This window comes from Zea mays, chromosome 10 (genome assembly GCF_902167145.1).
Source record: "Zea mays cultivar B73 chromosome 10, Zm-B73-REFERENCE-NAM-5.0, whole genome shotgun sequence".
NCBI classification, from domain to species: domain Eukaryota; kingdom Viridiplantae; phylum Streptophyta; class Magnoliopsida; order Poales; family Poaceae; genus Zea; species Zea mays.
This window is the reverse complement of record NC_050105.1, coordinates 101606584-101619534: the sequence shown is the minus strand read 5'-3', so window position 1 is coordinate 101619534 and position 12951 is coordinate 101606584. Positions and strand designations below refer to the sequence as shown.

Below are 12951 nucleotides of genomic sequence, written 5' to 3'. Positions count from 1 at the left end.
TGGGACAAGCTCCAGACTCGGGCAAACCTGCATAGAAAGGGAATTGTTTCAGATGTCACCTGTGAAATTTGCTCTACTGGGCCGAAACCGACACCACACATCATTTTCCACTACACCTTTTCCCAGGACTTCTGGAACACCCTCGGATCCCTGTCGGCGACGATATCAGCTGCTCCAACTTGCGTCAGCTTCCCCGATCCCTCGACCTACACCAAGCCGCTTTCCCCACCTTCGCTGTGCTTTGTTGCTGGCACTTGTGGAAGCGACACAACAACTACGTCTTCAAACGCGAATCCTCTCCACTTGATGTCACTCTCCGTGCGTACGGGCATAACGCTATTTCCGACTCCTTATGTCCGACGGACACAGACCGTCGGACATAACCCAATGCCGTCGGACATAAGCTACGTCCGACGGTTTAAAGCTTATGCCCGACGGCTTTGGCCGTCGGAAGTTGTTTCGTGTACTGTAGCTCGGTTCGCTCGTACAGCGGATACATAGAAAAATAATGGCTGGACTAGATTCTCTTTTGTAATTATCTTTTTTTTGTTTCTCTCTTTTTGCTAATCTTCTGTAGCTCTTTTTGTTTCTCTTAACGAAGCTAGGGGATGAAATTAAGCACAAGTCAAAGCATATATATCATATATCTCCTGCATCGCGGCAGGTGGTGGGGCATTTGAACAAAGGCCGGTAAACTTTACAAGGCATTGATCGAGGGCCGAGCCGAGTGAGGCATATATATAAACGACAAGCGAACGAGGCAGAAAACAAAGATGTGTCTATACTAAGAGAACTGCTGCGAGGTCGCAAACGTCTGACCGAACCCCCAGCTGGCGGGCGCGACGTCGGGGAAGGTTTTGGTCTGGCCGTCGCTGCTGGTGACCTGGAACGACAGGCTCTGGCCATTGAGGTACGCGTTGGACTGCCAGTTGACGCCCCAGTTCCGGGACATGGCCATCCACCCGGTGCGCGACCCCTTGATGGACGCCGACTGGATGGACCCGCAGCCGCCGACATTGGAGATGAGCACCAGCTCGAAGTAGTCGCGCCCGTTGATGCTGAACCTCACCCCGCCTTTCTTCACACACGGCACCCTACACACACAGCACAGCAGCGTACGTACATTCATTTCAGATCATCCATGCATGCAAGGAGAGAGATATATAAACCGGCACAGGCAAGCAAAGCAACCTTTGGTAGTTGACGGGCACGATGCCGCCGCGGTAGATGCCGATCTTGAGCCAGGCCGGCTCGGCCATGTCGAAGTGCTGCCGCGGCGGGTTGCACCAGCCGCCGTCGTCGTTGGGCAGCGCGTAGTTGGGAGGGCACAGGTTGGTGGCGGTGATGGTCACCGACGTGCCGCGGATGCAGAACCGCGGGTCCGCCTGGTAGTCGCAGGAGATCCGGTAGCACTGCCCGCACGAGGCGCCGTCGTTGAAGAGCGCCGTGCTCAGCGCCGCCGTGTCCGTGCCGTACCCCGTCGAGTACAGGTTGCCGTACCCACAAGCCCCACCTGCAGGACGCACGCACGCACCGCACGCGTCAGCAAAGGTAGTCTTGGAGTGTTGTTAGCGTCAAGCTCGATCGGTCCCATCGGTCTTAGCTTCTTACGGTCTTACCCATCGTTCCTGAAGCGTCGCTACCGCCATAGAAGGTGGCGAACGCCTTGTTTAGCCCGGACGCCGAGAAGCACGCGGCTTCCTTCCAGAGAAGGCACGCCGCCAAGAGCAACGCAAGAGCGCGAGAGACTGATGATGAGCCAGTTGCGGCTTTCATTGTTGTTGCCAGCGAGCGAGCTAAGCTTAGCACCTAGCAGGAGATCGACGAACCACCACACACACCAGCACTAATGGCCAAACCTCTCAGCGTGCTGCGTCGGTTTAAATAGGAACCGGAGCTGATCACCAGGACGCTGTGCCAATTAATCGTCGATCGTTTCTGGACTGGCCCGGCCCGAGGCCGGCAGAGGCCGTGCGTGCATGTGGGAGCTGACGCTGACACGAGCTACGATCGACCTAGCGACGATCACTCGTTGCATTATTGGCCTGGATCCACATGATCCATCCATCGATCGGCCGCGCATGGGAGCGAGGGCAAAGCCTCGAGACCCCCATGTTCGCGATCAATGAACCTGTTGCGTTGTCTCTGACGTTTGTCGTCGGGACCCGATGCCAGATGTTGCAACACCCATGTGTCGTCGGCGCGCGGCGCTCCTACAAGTAGATCTGGGTCCTCCACTCCTTGTGTGTGCACTGTGAACTTGGGTACTCATTTTTGTCGGTGCTCACAATAAAAAAGCACCTTTTTGGAATGTAACACCATGCTGAGACCGATAATCGACCAGCTAGCCGGCCGGTGTGCATTGCCAAACCTGTTCTGGAGCAGGCAGGCTTGCTTTGCGCGGACGACCTGTGGAGGCCGTCGGTGCCGTCAAATATAAATATTCACTAGTTAGGTGCACACGTATACAAAATATTCGATAAAATATCAGCGCTCTTATGTTTATTTGTCTTTGAGTTCAATAGTATGTCCGGACAAGCATGAAAATAAGCGAGTGAGAGAGAGTAAAATAGAGACGGATGCAAATGCATGCACCATTGCGAACACAAGATTAACTTGTCCTTGTTAGATTCATTGGTGCCTACACTACCGGAATCAGCTCCTTTGTCGTGTGTTCTAAACACACGGCAAAGGCTATTTTACACTCGGCAAAGGCTTTGCCGAGTGTAACACTCGGCAAACAACGCTCGGCGAACTGTACATCGGCAACAACATCTTTGCCGAGTACTTTTTGTCGGGCACTCGGCAAAGAAAAGTCACCGTCACGGCGCCAAGTGACGGTGACGGATCCTTTGCCGAGTGCCTACGGCGACACTCGGCAAAGACTGGTCCAGTGGACCCTACAGCCAGTCCCTGTGCCGAGAGCTCTGGTAGGCACTCGGCAAAAGAGGTTTCTTTGCCGAGTGTCTGGTGGACTGGCACTCGGCAAAGAACCCTCCAGTGGGCCCCTTTGCCAGTATCTTTGCCGAGTGCCTTGGCAAAAGCACTCGGCAAAGATGTCTTTGCTGGTTCCCAGGTTTTCTTCTTTGCCGAGTGCCACTGTCAGCACTCGGCAAAGATGGCTTTACCGGTTCCCAGGTTTCCTTCTTTGCCGAGTGCCATGGTCATAGCACTCGGCAAAGCAACCCATTGCCGAGTGTTACACTCGGCAAAGTGACCAGGATGTCCCTTTTTTATTTGCTTTTGTTGTTCCTTCCAAACAAACAAAAGATATATATCATTCACATCACATTATATATCAAGCACATCACAGAATGAACACATTTATCATCAACATCATATATATCACAAAGTCTCACTAAAGTCTCACAAAACAGATCACAAGTCTCACTAAAGTCAGGATCATCACAAAACAGATACAAGTCTGCATCATCACTAACATCACCAAGTATCTCACAAGATAAAGTGTAAATAACATCACCAACACTCATAAAGGTAAGTTTGGATCATCACAAAACAAATCATCAACGAGGTGGGCATCTGGATTGGTTCGGCGAAGGGCTGGACGAAGCATGAGGGTTGTTCGACGCCGCCGATTGACCCTGCACAGAGAAGAGATTGTATGTGTGAGAACATATGAATATATATCGTGCAGTACTAAAATTTTGATACTCACAGGAGTAGTGAACTCTGTAGGGTCAGCTGCAGGGAACAACGGAGGTGGTGGAGCATGACCCTGTGCGGCGCCAAGGCTCTGCATGTACGCGAACATCTCCGCCATCCTCTTCTCCAGCTCCTCACGTTGCCTCCTCTCATCATCTAGCTGAGTCTGTAATATTTCGCCCTAATGTTACGATAATGCAAAGAGAAGATATATAAAAATCAATGAACGATGAATAGATAAGGAATAACCTGGAGTTGCTGGATACGATGCTGTGAGGTGTCCTGCCGAGGTCGTATGGCTGGGCTCACGCTCGTGCTCCTTGCTCGCACCTGAGAGAGAGTGGGAGTGGAGGACGAGTCGATTGCCCCGTCGGCAATCCAGTACCGCTCATGCCTCTTGCCTCCTCCGACCCTCATGAGGACATCTCCGTCGATGTCCTCGGTCCTCGGATCGTAATCTGGCCCATGGACCTCCTTGGCCATGGCGGTGTACTCACTGAGTCGGCTGTGGATGGCGGGGTTGGTGTACGCCTCGGGCCCGTCATCCGGGTTGTAGGTGACGTCGGACGTCGCCTTCCCCTTGTGGGCCATGGCATATGCCGAGAACGTGGAGCAAGGCGCGCCACCATGTGCCGCCGACTGCGAGAAAACCAACGAGATGGTTAGAAATCATGTCTAATCGAAAGTTATATACCTAAATAAAAAAGAGCGCGTACCCATGCTTCCGCGTATTTGCCCAGGCTGCGGCTGCCTTGATGGTGGGAGGGACCTTGCATCAGCAAACGCCGTTCCCGGCTAGCGTTGTGCGCCTCATCCCACTCAGCCGAGCACCACCTCTGCACCATCTGCTCCCAGCACTCAGGATGCGCGGCGCACCAATGAGGAACCATCTAAAAAATATAAGTACACAGCATATCAGAAGAAAAAAATAAGCATATTTAGTACCAATAATAAAGTTTTGTATTTACCTGCAAGTATTGGTCCGGAGTCAACGACATGGTTCGGGCGTCCTTCTTGTTCACCTTCTCCCCAAGGACGGAGCCGTGGTAAGTGACGATGGCCTGGATGCGCGCCTCGTAGTGCATGTCCACGACGAGCTTCTTACAGCATGTCGTAGACACCACATCCGCCCTGGCCTCGTATCCAGCATCGCACCTGAAGAAATCCTACATACAAAGACGATGTATCCATACATTATTTCAAGAATATGCAACAAATGCGACTTATTAAACAATATAGTGCGAGGAAGACTTACCCACAGCTCTTGCTTCACCCGCTCCGCCTTGTTGTTGAATTGTCTGCCATCCCGATCTACTGCATCGGGGGCGACGGCGTAGTGGTCAAAGGTGTATGCTGGGCTCGTCACTCCGGCGTACTCGACAAGTCCAGGGAAGTGTTCCCGGCATAGAAGGCCGAGGATGCCATTGGGGTTGCGGCCGTGACCCCCTGCAGTCTCCAAAACCATCCAAGACCTGTCCAAGTGATTAAGATGAAGTATTAGTTTCTATTATTAATTTGAACATATAATATGAAAAAGCAGCAACAATATCTAAAGTTACCTACCTCTCTCCATCGGGTCGTATCAGCGGACGTCTGTCACGAAGTATGGGTCGCTTAGGGAGGCTCGCGGGACCTCGCAGGTAGATACTCCTCGAACCTAAGGAGCCAGAACCTGAGACGTCCTGCTGAGCGGCGTCGTCGTCGTCGTCCTGCTGCGCCGCATCGTCGTCGTCCTGCTGTGCCGCATCGACAGCGGCTTGCTGCTCCACCTGCTGCTGTACGGCGTCGTCCTGCTGCGCCTGCTCCTCCGTCCTACGGGTGCTCCTCCTCCCCCTCCCCCTCCCCCTCCTCGTCCTCGTCCCACCGCCCACCATCTTTGTCCAACAACCTGCAATTAAGAGTAAACAATTAAGCACAGATAAAAAAAATATGTATTTAGAAACATATGCAAAATAAATGAAATATAGCATTACATCGATTAAAAATAATCTTCATATGTGTCCGGGTTAGCCGGATCATAAGTGTCATCATCACTATCAACCATTTCATAGTCGACATCATCTGAAGGCGCAATTTCGTCATTGGCATTGCCTTCAAGTATTTCTAAGTCATTCTCATTTTGCACCTCATCATCCTCGTCATCAACAACCATTTCAATATCTACTTCCATTCCGATCGCTTCGGTTAAGTCTATCTCAAATTGCCCTTCGAGCCCATCTTCTTGGAAGAACTCTCCGTCATATGTGTCCGGGTCTAAGTTATAATCTTCATCGTTTGGAACAGGTAATTTAGCGTGCGGTGATACCTTATACACAACATCCCAACCCTTAAGATGTTGTTTCGTTTGGCACGCATATGGAAGATAATACACTTGTGTGGCCTGTTGGGCCACAATATAGACATCGTCTCCTGGTAAGGTGGAATCCTGTCGAATTTCGACTAGCCCAAGATTAGAATGTGTCCGTCTCGTAACTTCAGGGTCAAACCAATGACATTTGAATATCACTGGAGTAAGAGGTTTGGAACCATAAAAATTGAGTTCATATATATCTTCAATTCTTCCATAATACTCGACCTCGTCAAGCCCGGGCGTATAGACTCCAGAACACGTGGTTTTTCGATTGGGCCGGCTTTGGTCGTAGCTTGTTGTGCGAAAACGGTATCCATTGACGTCATACCCAGAAAATTTCCTGACCCTATAGGCAAAGCCATTGGCTACTTGTCTCAACTCGGCACTCATAGACGGCTCTCTTTGGCCCTGCAAGTTCAAACACGCTAGATTGTTATATTATTCGCACGTAAGAGCAACTTCAAATGACAAACTAAGCACGTACCTTACGTTTAAACCAGGAAATGAAATCGGGCAATCCATTTCCCGCACCCTTTCGAAGAAGGGTATCATATTCCTGTGGAGTTGGGTCCCTTGATCGACGCCAGAATTCATGAAGAAATTGCTCCATGTATGGCGTCACCTCTTCAAGGTTGGTCAATACATATAGCATGATATGGCGCCACTCTTCATGTCTCAGGGTCTTGGTGGTCGAACCACTTGCGCTTCCGAGTTGCCCTCGAAAAATGCTGAGGTTCGATTCATTGTCGCCATCATTGTAACGAGGGGGTGGATTATGCACGCTCGACAGTTTGTCACCATAGTAAGTTGTTGTGAAGTTTGACACCTCCTCCAGTATGTATGCCTCTGCAATGGAAGCCTCGATTTTGCATTTATTTCTACATTTCTTTCGGATAGTCTTTAGACATCTCTCGATTGGATAGCACCAACGTCCCTGCACGGGCCCCCCCATTCGTGCCTCATACGGGAGATGAATAATCAAATGCTGCATCGGATTGAAGAAGCCGGGTGGAAAGATCTTCTCCAGCTTACATAGTAACACGGGTGCCATCCTTTCCAAGTCTGCAATCATGGTCCGAGCTAACTCTTTTGCACAAAGCTGGCGGAAGAAATAGCTCAACTCTGCAAGCGCTAGCCAGACATGCTCAGGGACATAGCCTCGAACCATCGCCGGAAGAATTCGTTCAATCCATATGTGGAAGTCATGACTCTTCATCCCTAAGACTCGCAGAGTAGATAAGTTCACCCCCCTACTAAGGTTAGCTGCATACCCATCAGGGAACATTAACATCTTGATCCACTCTAGTACTTCCTTCCTCTGGGCCCTGCTCAGGACGAAATCGGCCTTAGGCCTTCTCCATGTCTTACCACCACTAGGCGGCTTCATCTCTTGGTTTGGTCTATCACATAACTCTGCCAGATCCACTCTTGCCTTTACGTTATCCTTTGACTTATCAGGAATCTCCATAATTGTTGCCCAAAGTGCCTCGGCGACATTCTTTTCAGTGTGCATCACGTCAATGTTGTGTGGAAGGAGCAGGTCATCATAATAGGGGAGCCGAGTCAATCCCGACTTATGTGTCCACATATGTTGCTCACCATATCCCACAAAACCACCTTCTGGGTTGGCCACGAGACCATCTATCTCTTCGCGAACTTCGGCACCAGTCATCATTGCAGGTGGGCGGTCTATCACCACGACACCTTTCGTAAAGTTCTTGATGTCTAGTCGGAATGCATGGTCAGGAGGGAGAAATTGTCGATGTTTATCGAATGACGAATATTTGCCACCCTTCTTCAACCAAATGAACCTAAGAGCTTCCTTGCAAACTGGGCATGGGAACTTACCGTGAACACACCAGGCGCAAAATAGCCCGTACGCCGGAAAGTCATGCATGGAGTACTGGTACCAAACATGCATTTTGAAGTTTGTCTTCGTAGCTCGGTCGTACGTCCATACCCCTTCCTCCCAAGCACGGACCAATTCATCAATCAAAGGCTCCATGTACACACCCATTTTATTCCCTGGGTGTCCAGGAATTATCAACGACACAAATATGTTCTGTCTTTGAAAGCATACGCCGGGGGGGAGATTGATGGGGATAACGAACACAAGCCAACATGTGTATGGGGCAGCGGTCATTCCATAGGGATTGAACCCATCTGTGGCCAAACATTCTAAAATTTTTATCGCAGCCTGTACATATGATATCATGACACGTGGACAAGTTTCAGGATTTTCTGACTTTGTTTGTGTTTTATACAATTTTTAAACATGTGTATGGCAAGTTCACGGCCATGTTTAAGTGAGCATGTTGCTCGAAGTTTCCGGTCCGCTCCTGGAATCGGTCGTAATTTATGCTAAGTAAAATGAATATCATTTTTGCATGCACGGTTTTCCAAGTTTCGAGTGACCTACAGTTCAAATCTAAATTTTCCGAAGAAATTCAAATAAACGAACTAAATCTACTAACGATTGAAAACTCTGTTAAAATTGTCCACAAATGATACATGTAGGTCTACATAGTGTAGGAACATACCACAAAAATTTTGAGAGACAAAATAAATAAAAATAAAAATATACTTTGCCGAGTGTCCAGAGATGACACTCGGCAAAGTATGCTTTGCCGAGTGCCTACTATGTGGCACTCGGTACAGAACCTCTTTGCCGAGAGCCAACGGCTGGCACTCGGCAAAGACTGACGGCCGTTTGCTGAGAGCCCCCTTTGCCGAGTGTTTGACACTTGGCAAAGTTGTCTTTGCCGAGTGTCGTCCTGTGCCGAGTGTTCAGCACTCGGCAAAGCACGCTTTGCCGAGTGCCTAACTTTACCGAGTGCGGAACTCGGCAAAGCCTTCTTTGCCGAGTGCCCGACAAAAGGCACTCGGCAAAGAGGCCAACACTCGGCAAAGCCTCAGATTCCGGTAGTGCTAGTATCGATTCCTAAGCCTGTAGAATACCAATCCGTAACTATAATACCTCGATGATGAGTAGATCTATTATACTAAGAGGTATATGTATACATACCTCATTATTATTCATAGGGGCAGCCATTGCGGCAGCGTCTTGCAGCGAATACCCACCCCATCTTCCTCCTCGATCACCCTGCATGTCACGAGGAGACTGGTTCCCATCGTTGATCGGCGGTGGATCGGCTCCTCCAGTGGCACCTGCAAGGGGAGGCTCAGATCCCGTTCCTGATCGAGTCACTCCGAGCGCCTAGGTGATCAGTACCTCACATAGTGTCGATTAGGGTTTTGTGGTCAAGTGATTAGCGTTGGCTAAACCCATCATCCCCCTTAATCTATTTATATGGTGTCGTGTGATCGGGGCCTACAACCAATGGTTAGGATAGCCCCCCCCCCCGATCAGGGGCGCGGTTAGACGATTAGTATTAACCCAAACTACACCAAAACTTTGAACTTCCTACGACTTCATAACTTCCTACGGTTTCTATCGAGAACCGTAGGAAGTTAATAACTTCCTAGAGGCACTAGTTGCCTCTCGGAAGTAATTAAACTTCCGACGGTGTTAACTGTAGCCTCTCGGAAATTTACTAAACTTCCGACGGGCTCTCGGAAGTTTATTAACTTCCGACGGGCTGAACTTGGGGCTCTCGGAAGTTAGGCTGCGGACCGGGTGTAGGGTTTCTTACGGCTGCGGACCGGGCCCCGCCCTGTTAACTTCCGACGGGCTGACCCGACGCTCTCGGATGTTAAATTTTTAAAGTAACGGCGCCGTCGCTTTCTTGCCCAACCCCGCGCCTCGCATCGACGCTGCTCCTCGCCATTAACGCTGCTCCTCTCGCACCGCGCTGCCCGCCGCTGCCTGCCCCGCCCTTCCCCGGCGACCGCCCCGCGCTGCCGCTCCCAGCCCCGCCCTGCCCCGCCGCCCTGCACCGCCGTGCCCTGCCCTGCACCACCCCGCCCTGCCCTGCCGGCCCTGCCCCGCCGTGTCGGGCGCTCCCCGCCCCGCCCTGCCGGCCGTGCAGGCCGCTGCCCCGCCGTGTCGGCCTCTCCCCGCCAACCCTGCCCCACCGTGCCGGCCGCTCGCACCGTCCCGCCGGCCACCGCGGCAACACCACCATGCGCGGGGCTCGCCGCTCCCTGCGCCGGCCGCTACCCGCCCCGCGTGGCTCATCGCTCCCTGCGCCGAGCGCCGCCTCCCCTCCACGCAGCACCATCCTCGCCATCGAGCTCCGCATCCCTACAGGTAACTTCCGAGTGTTTGTACTATAGTTTTTTATATTAAATATACTAACTTCCGAGAGTTAACTGTTTTTAAACCGTAGAAAGTTATGTTAATAGGGTTAATTAACTTAATAAGCTAGGTGGTGCATATAATTTAATTATGTTAGTCTCTTGTTTGTTGCGTGTTAGTAATATTTTTGCAAAATTGTCGTATATGTGTCGCCCATTCCGGATCGGCACGAGTCACATGATACACATATGACTCGTTTTAGTCCGGAATTGTCCCTTTTTTGGACAGCATGTTAGTGGATGATAGAGCTATGAATTTATGACGATGACGGGTCCGAACGAGATTTCGGTGACATAACCCTGTTGTTCTCTATTGCACCATTTATGGGCATGCAGATGGAGAACAACGGGGTTATGCTGCTGAAATTTCGTTCGGACTCATTGCTCGTCATAAATCGTTGCTCTATCGGTCACTCATGGGTGGGTTTAGGAACCATCTTTTCCTATAGATGTAGTGACATGATCGATATGCGTTTAGTACCGGAATAAATTTATGAATGATGTGTTCTACTATTTTAGCATCAAATATGGTGGGTGAGGACCGTCGATGGATGTATGAAGGTTGGCGTATGAATGATCCCTCGGTGGATTGGATAAGAAAGACAGAGGATTTTATTGATCGTGCTTTTGCTATATCAAGAACCGGCACGGATGTGCGTTGTCCATGTAGTATGTGTCGGGTTTGTAGATGTCAAGACAAGAGAACTCTGTTGGGGCACCTTTGCAAATATGGCTACATGCCTGACTATGAAGTCTGGGTGTATCACGGCGAGGACTTTCCCCGTGAAAATTCGCCGGAAACCAACAACACTGACGACGTGGAGTACGATAGAATGGAGGAGATGCTTGAAGATTTAAGGGAGGATCCTGATTTGGTGTTTCCACCAAATCATGAGGAGCCGCAGTTATGTATAATGTTTGTCAAATGTACGTACAGAAAGCTAGAAGTGGTGTAGTGCCCAGTGATGTTCAAGTATACCTGAGGGGGCACAGAGGACCAGATCCTGCAAACCCAGATGTGTTGTGTAGCCAAAAGGCAAAAGATCGTCTGGTGAGTGTTTTGAAATGCTTGTGTTGGGACCATGCTTCGTCGCCGAAGGTCCTGCAGGAAGAAACAGCTTCGGCTGAAGCTGTCTACACGTGATGCCGAAAAATGCCGTTCATGAAGCTTCGGAATTATAAACCGACTTAAAAGTAGAATGACCTTTTAGTCCATAAGTGTTTGAGTCGTTGTTGTAAGCTTTTATGAGGGGTATGATTGTAATTGCTCACAGGCTGTGTTCTGTGCCTATAAATAGTGAACAGTATTCCTTTACTGTTCACGCTTTTCTGTAATTGCAACCGCGTCATTCAGGAATTATTCTTTGTCAAGGCAGAGGTATAAATGTATCTAATATTTAAATACATCAAGTTGATATAATATGAAAATGATGTTGTTCATTTATAATTTGCTTATCTTTAATGTTTCATATCTCGTATTATTTCATACAATCTATTAGAGTTCAATTGCAAAGATTCGACCTTCGTAATTGTATCGTCTTTAACCTTCGTCCAAAGTGCATTAGATCCTTAAGGGAATAATGCTTCAGCGGACGAAGGGCATTAACATTTAACATTTCAAGTTGCCTTGTTCTTAATTCATAGCATTTGAGAACAAGCCCCCAACATTGGCGCCCACCTCCGGTGAACTCACTTCCACTTTTCTGAGCTGATGGCTTCGTTCAATATTCAAGCTGGAGCTGCTTCGGTTCCGAAGCTGGTACTCCCGATAACAGGCGGTTCATGTTCAGAACCAGCCAATAAGAAGCAGAAGAAGGAAGCACAGAGAAGGGTACAGCATGTCGGGGTGCAAGGACCCTTCATCAAGTCAAGATGGTCTCACATCCCTATTACCTTCTCCCAAGAGGATCTTCAACTCAAGGATTACCCACACAATGATACTATGGTTATCTCTTGTGTTATCAAAGGATTTCTGGTCCACAATGTTTTGGTTGATACAGGCAGTGCAGCTGATATCATATTTGCTAAGGCCTTCAGACAGATGCAAGAGCCCGAAGATAAAATTCTTGATGCCACACATCCCCTCTGCGGCTTCGGAGGAAGGCAGATTGTAGCACTCGGCAAAATCTCAATGTTAGTGGCCTTCGGATTCATCAACGACACAAGGACTGAACAAGTTATGTTTGATATCGTTGACATGGAGTACCCTTACAATGCAATCATTGGTCGTGGTACTCTTAATGCCTTCGAAGCAATTCTGCATCCAGCTTATCTTTGCATGAAGATACCTTCGGACCAAGGGCCCATTACTATTCATGGAAGTCAAGAAGCTGCCAGAAGGGCCGAAGGAAATTGGGCAGACTCAAAAGCAATCCATAATATAGATGGAACTGAAGCTTGTGAGCAATACAAGTTCAGAAGGGAAAAAGCTGCTTCGGCTGACCAGCCCAAACCCATGCTCCTATGTGAGGATATAGCAGAGCAGAAGGTGCTATTGGGATCTCAATTGTCCGAAGAGCAGGAGAAAACCTTGATAAGGTTTCTGTTCAACAATAAATATGTTTTTGCTTGGTCAGCTAATGATCTTTGTGGAGTTAACAGGGATGTTATTGAGCATTCGCTCAATGTTGACCCATCCTTCAGGCCCAGAAAGCAGAGGCTTCGGAAAATGTCTGAAGACA

At 49.4% G+C, this 12951-nt stretch overlaps 1 protein-coding gene across 1 annotated transcript; it reads right to left on the bottom strand.

Moving 5' to 3' along the window:
* Window positions 1–614: 614 nt before the first annotated feature.
* Window positions 615–1839, bottom strand: LOC541905 (Expansin-A11). Its single transcript, NM_001111571.1, has 3 exons — window positions 1620–1839; window positions 1192–1513; window positions 615–1094 (listed from the first exon to the last, which is right to left on the bottom strand). Exons 1-3 carry the CDS (start codon window positions 1774–1776, stop codon window positions 785–787), a joined length of 789 nt encoding a protein of 262 aa, NP_001105041.1. The 5' UTR covers window positions 1777–1839; the 3' UTR covers window positions 615–784.
* Between the last annotated feature and the right edge of the window lie 11112 nt (window positions 1840–12951).

Excerpts from the sequence above, each read along its gene's own strand:
- LOC541905 (NM_001111571.1), bottom strand. The coding sequence starts at position 1,776 with ATGAAAGCCGCAACTGGCTCATCATCAGTCTCTCGCGCTCTTGCGTTG. Across the intron at positions 1,514-1,619 it reads CGACGCTTCAGGAACGATGG|GTGGGGCTTGTGGGTACGGC; the intron begins GTAAGACCGTAA and ends TGCGTCCTGCAG. Across the intron at positions 1,095-1,191 it reads GTGCCCGTCAACTACCAAAG|GGTGCCGTGTGTGAAGAAAG; the intron begins GTTGCTTTGCTT and ends CTGTGTGTGTAG.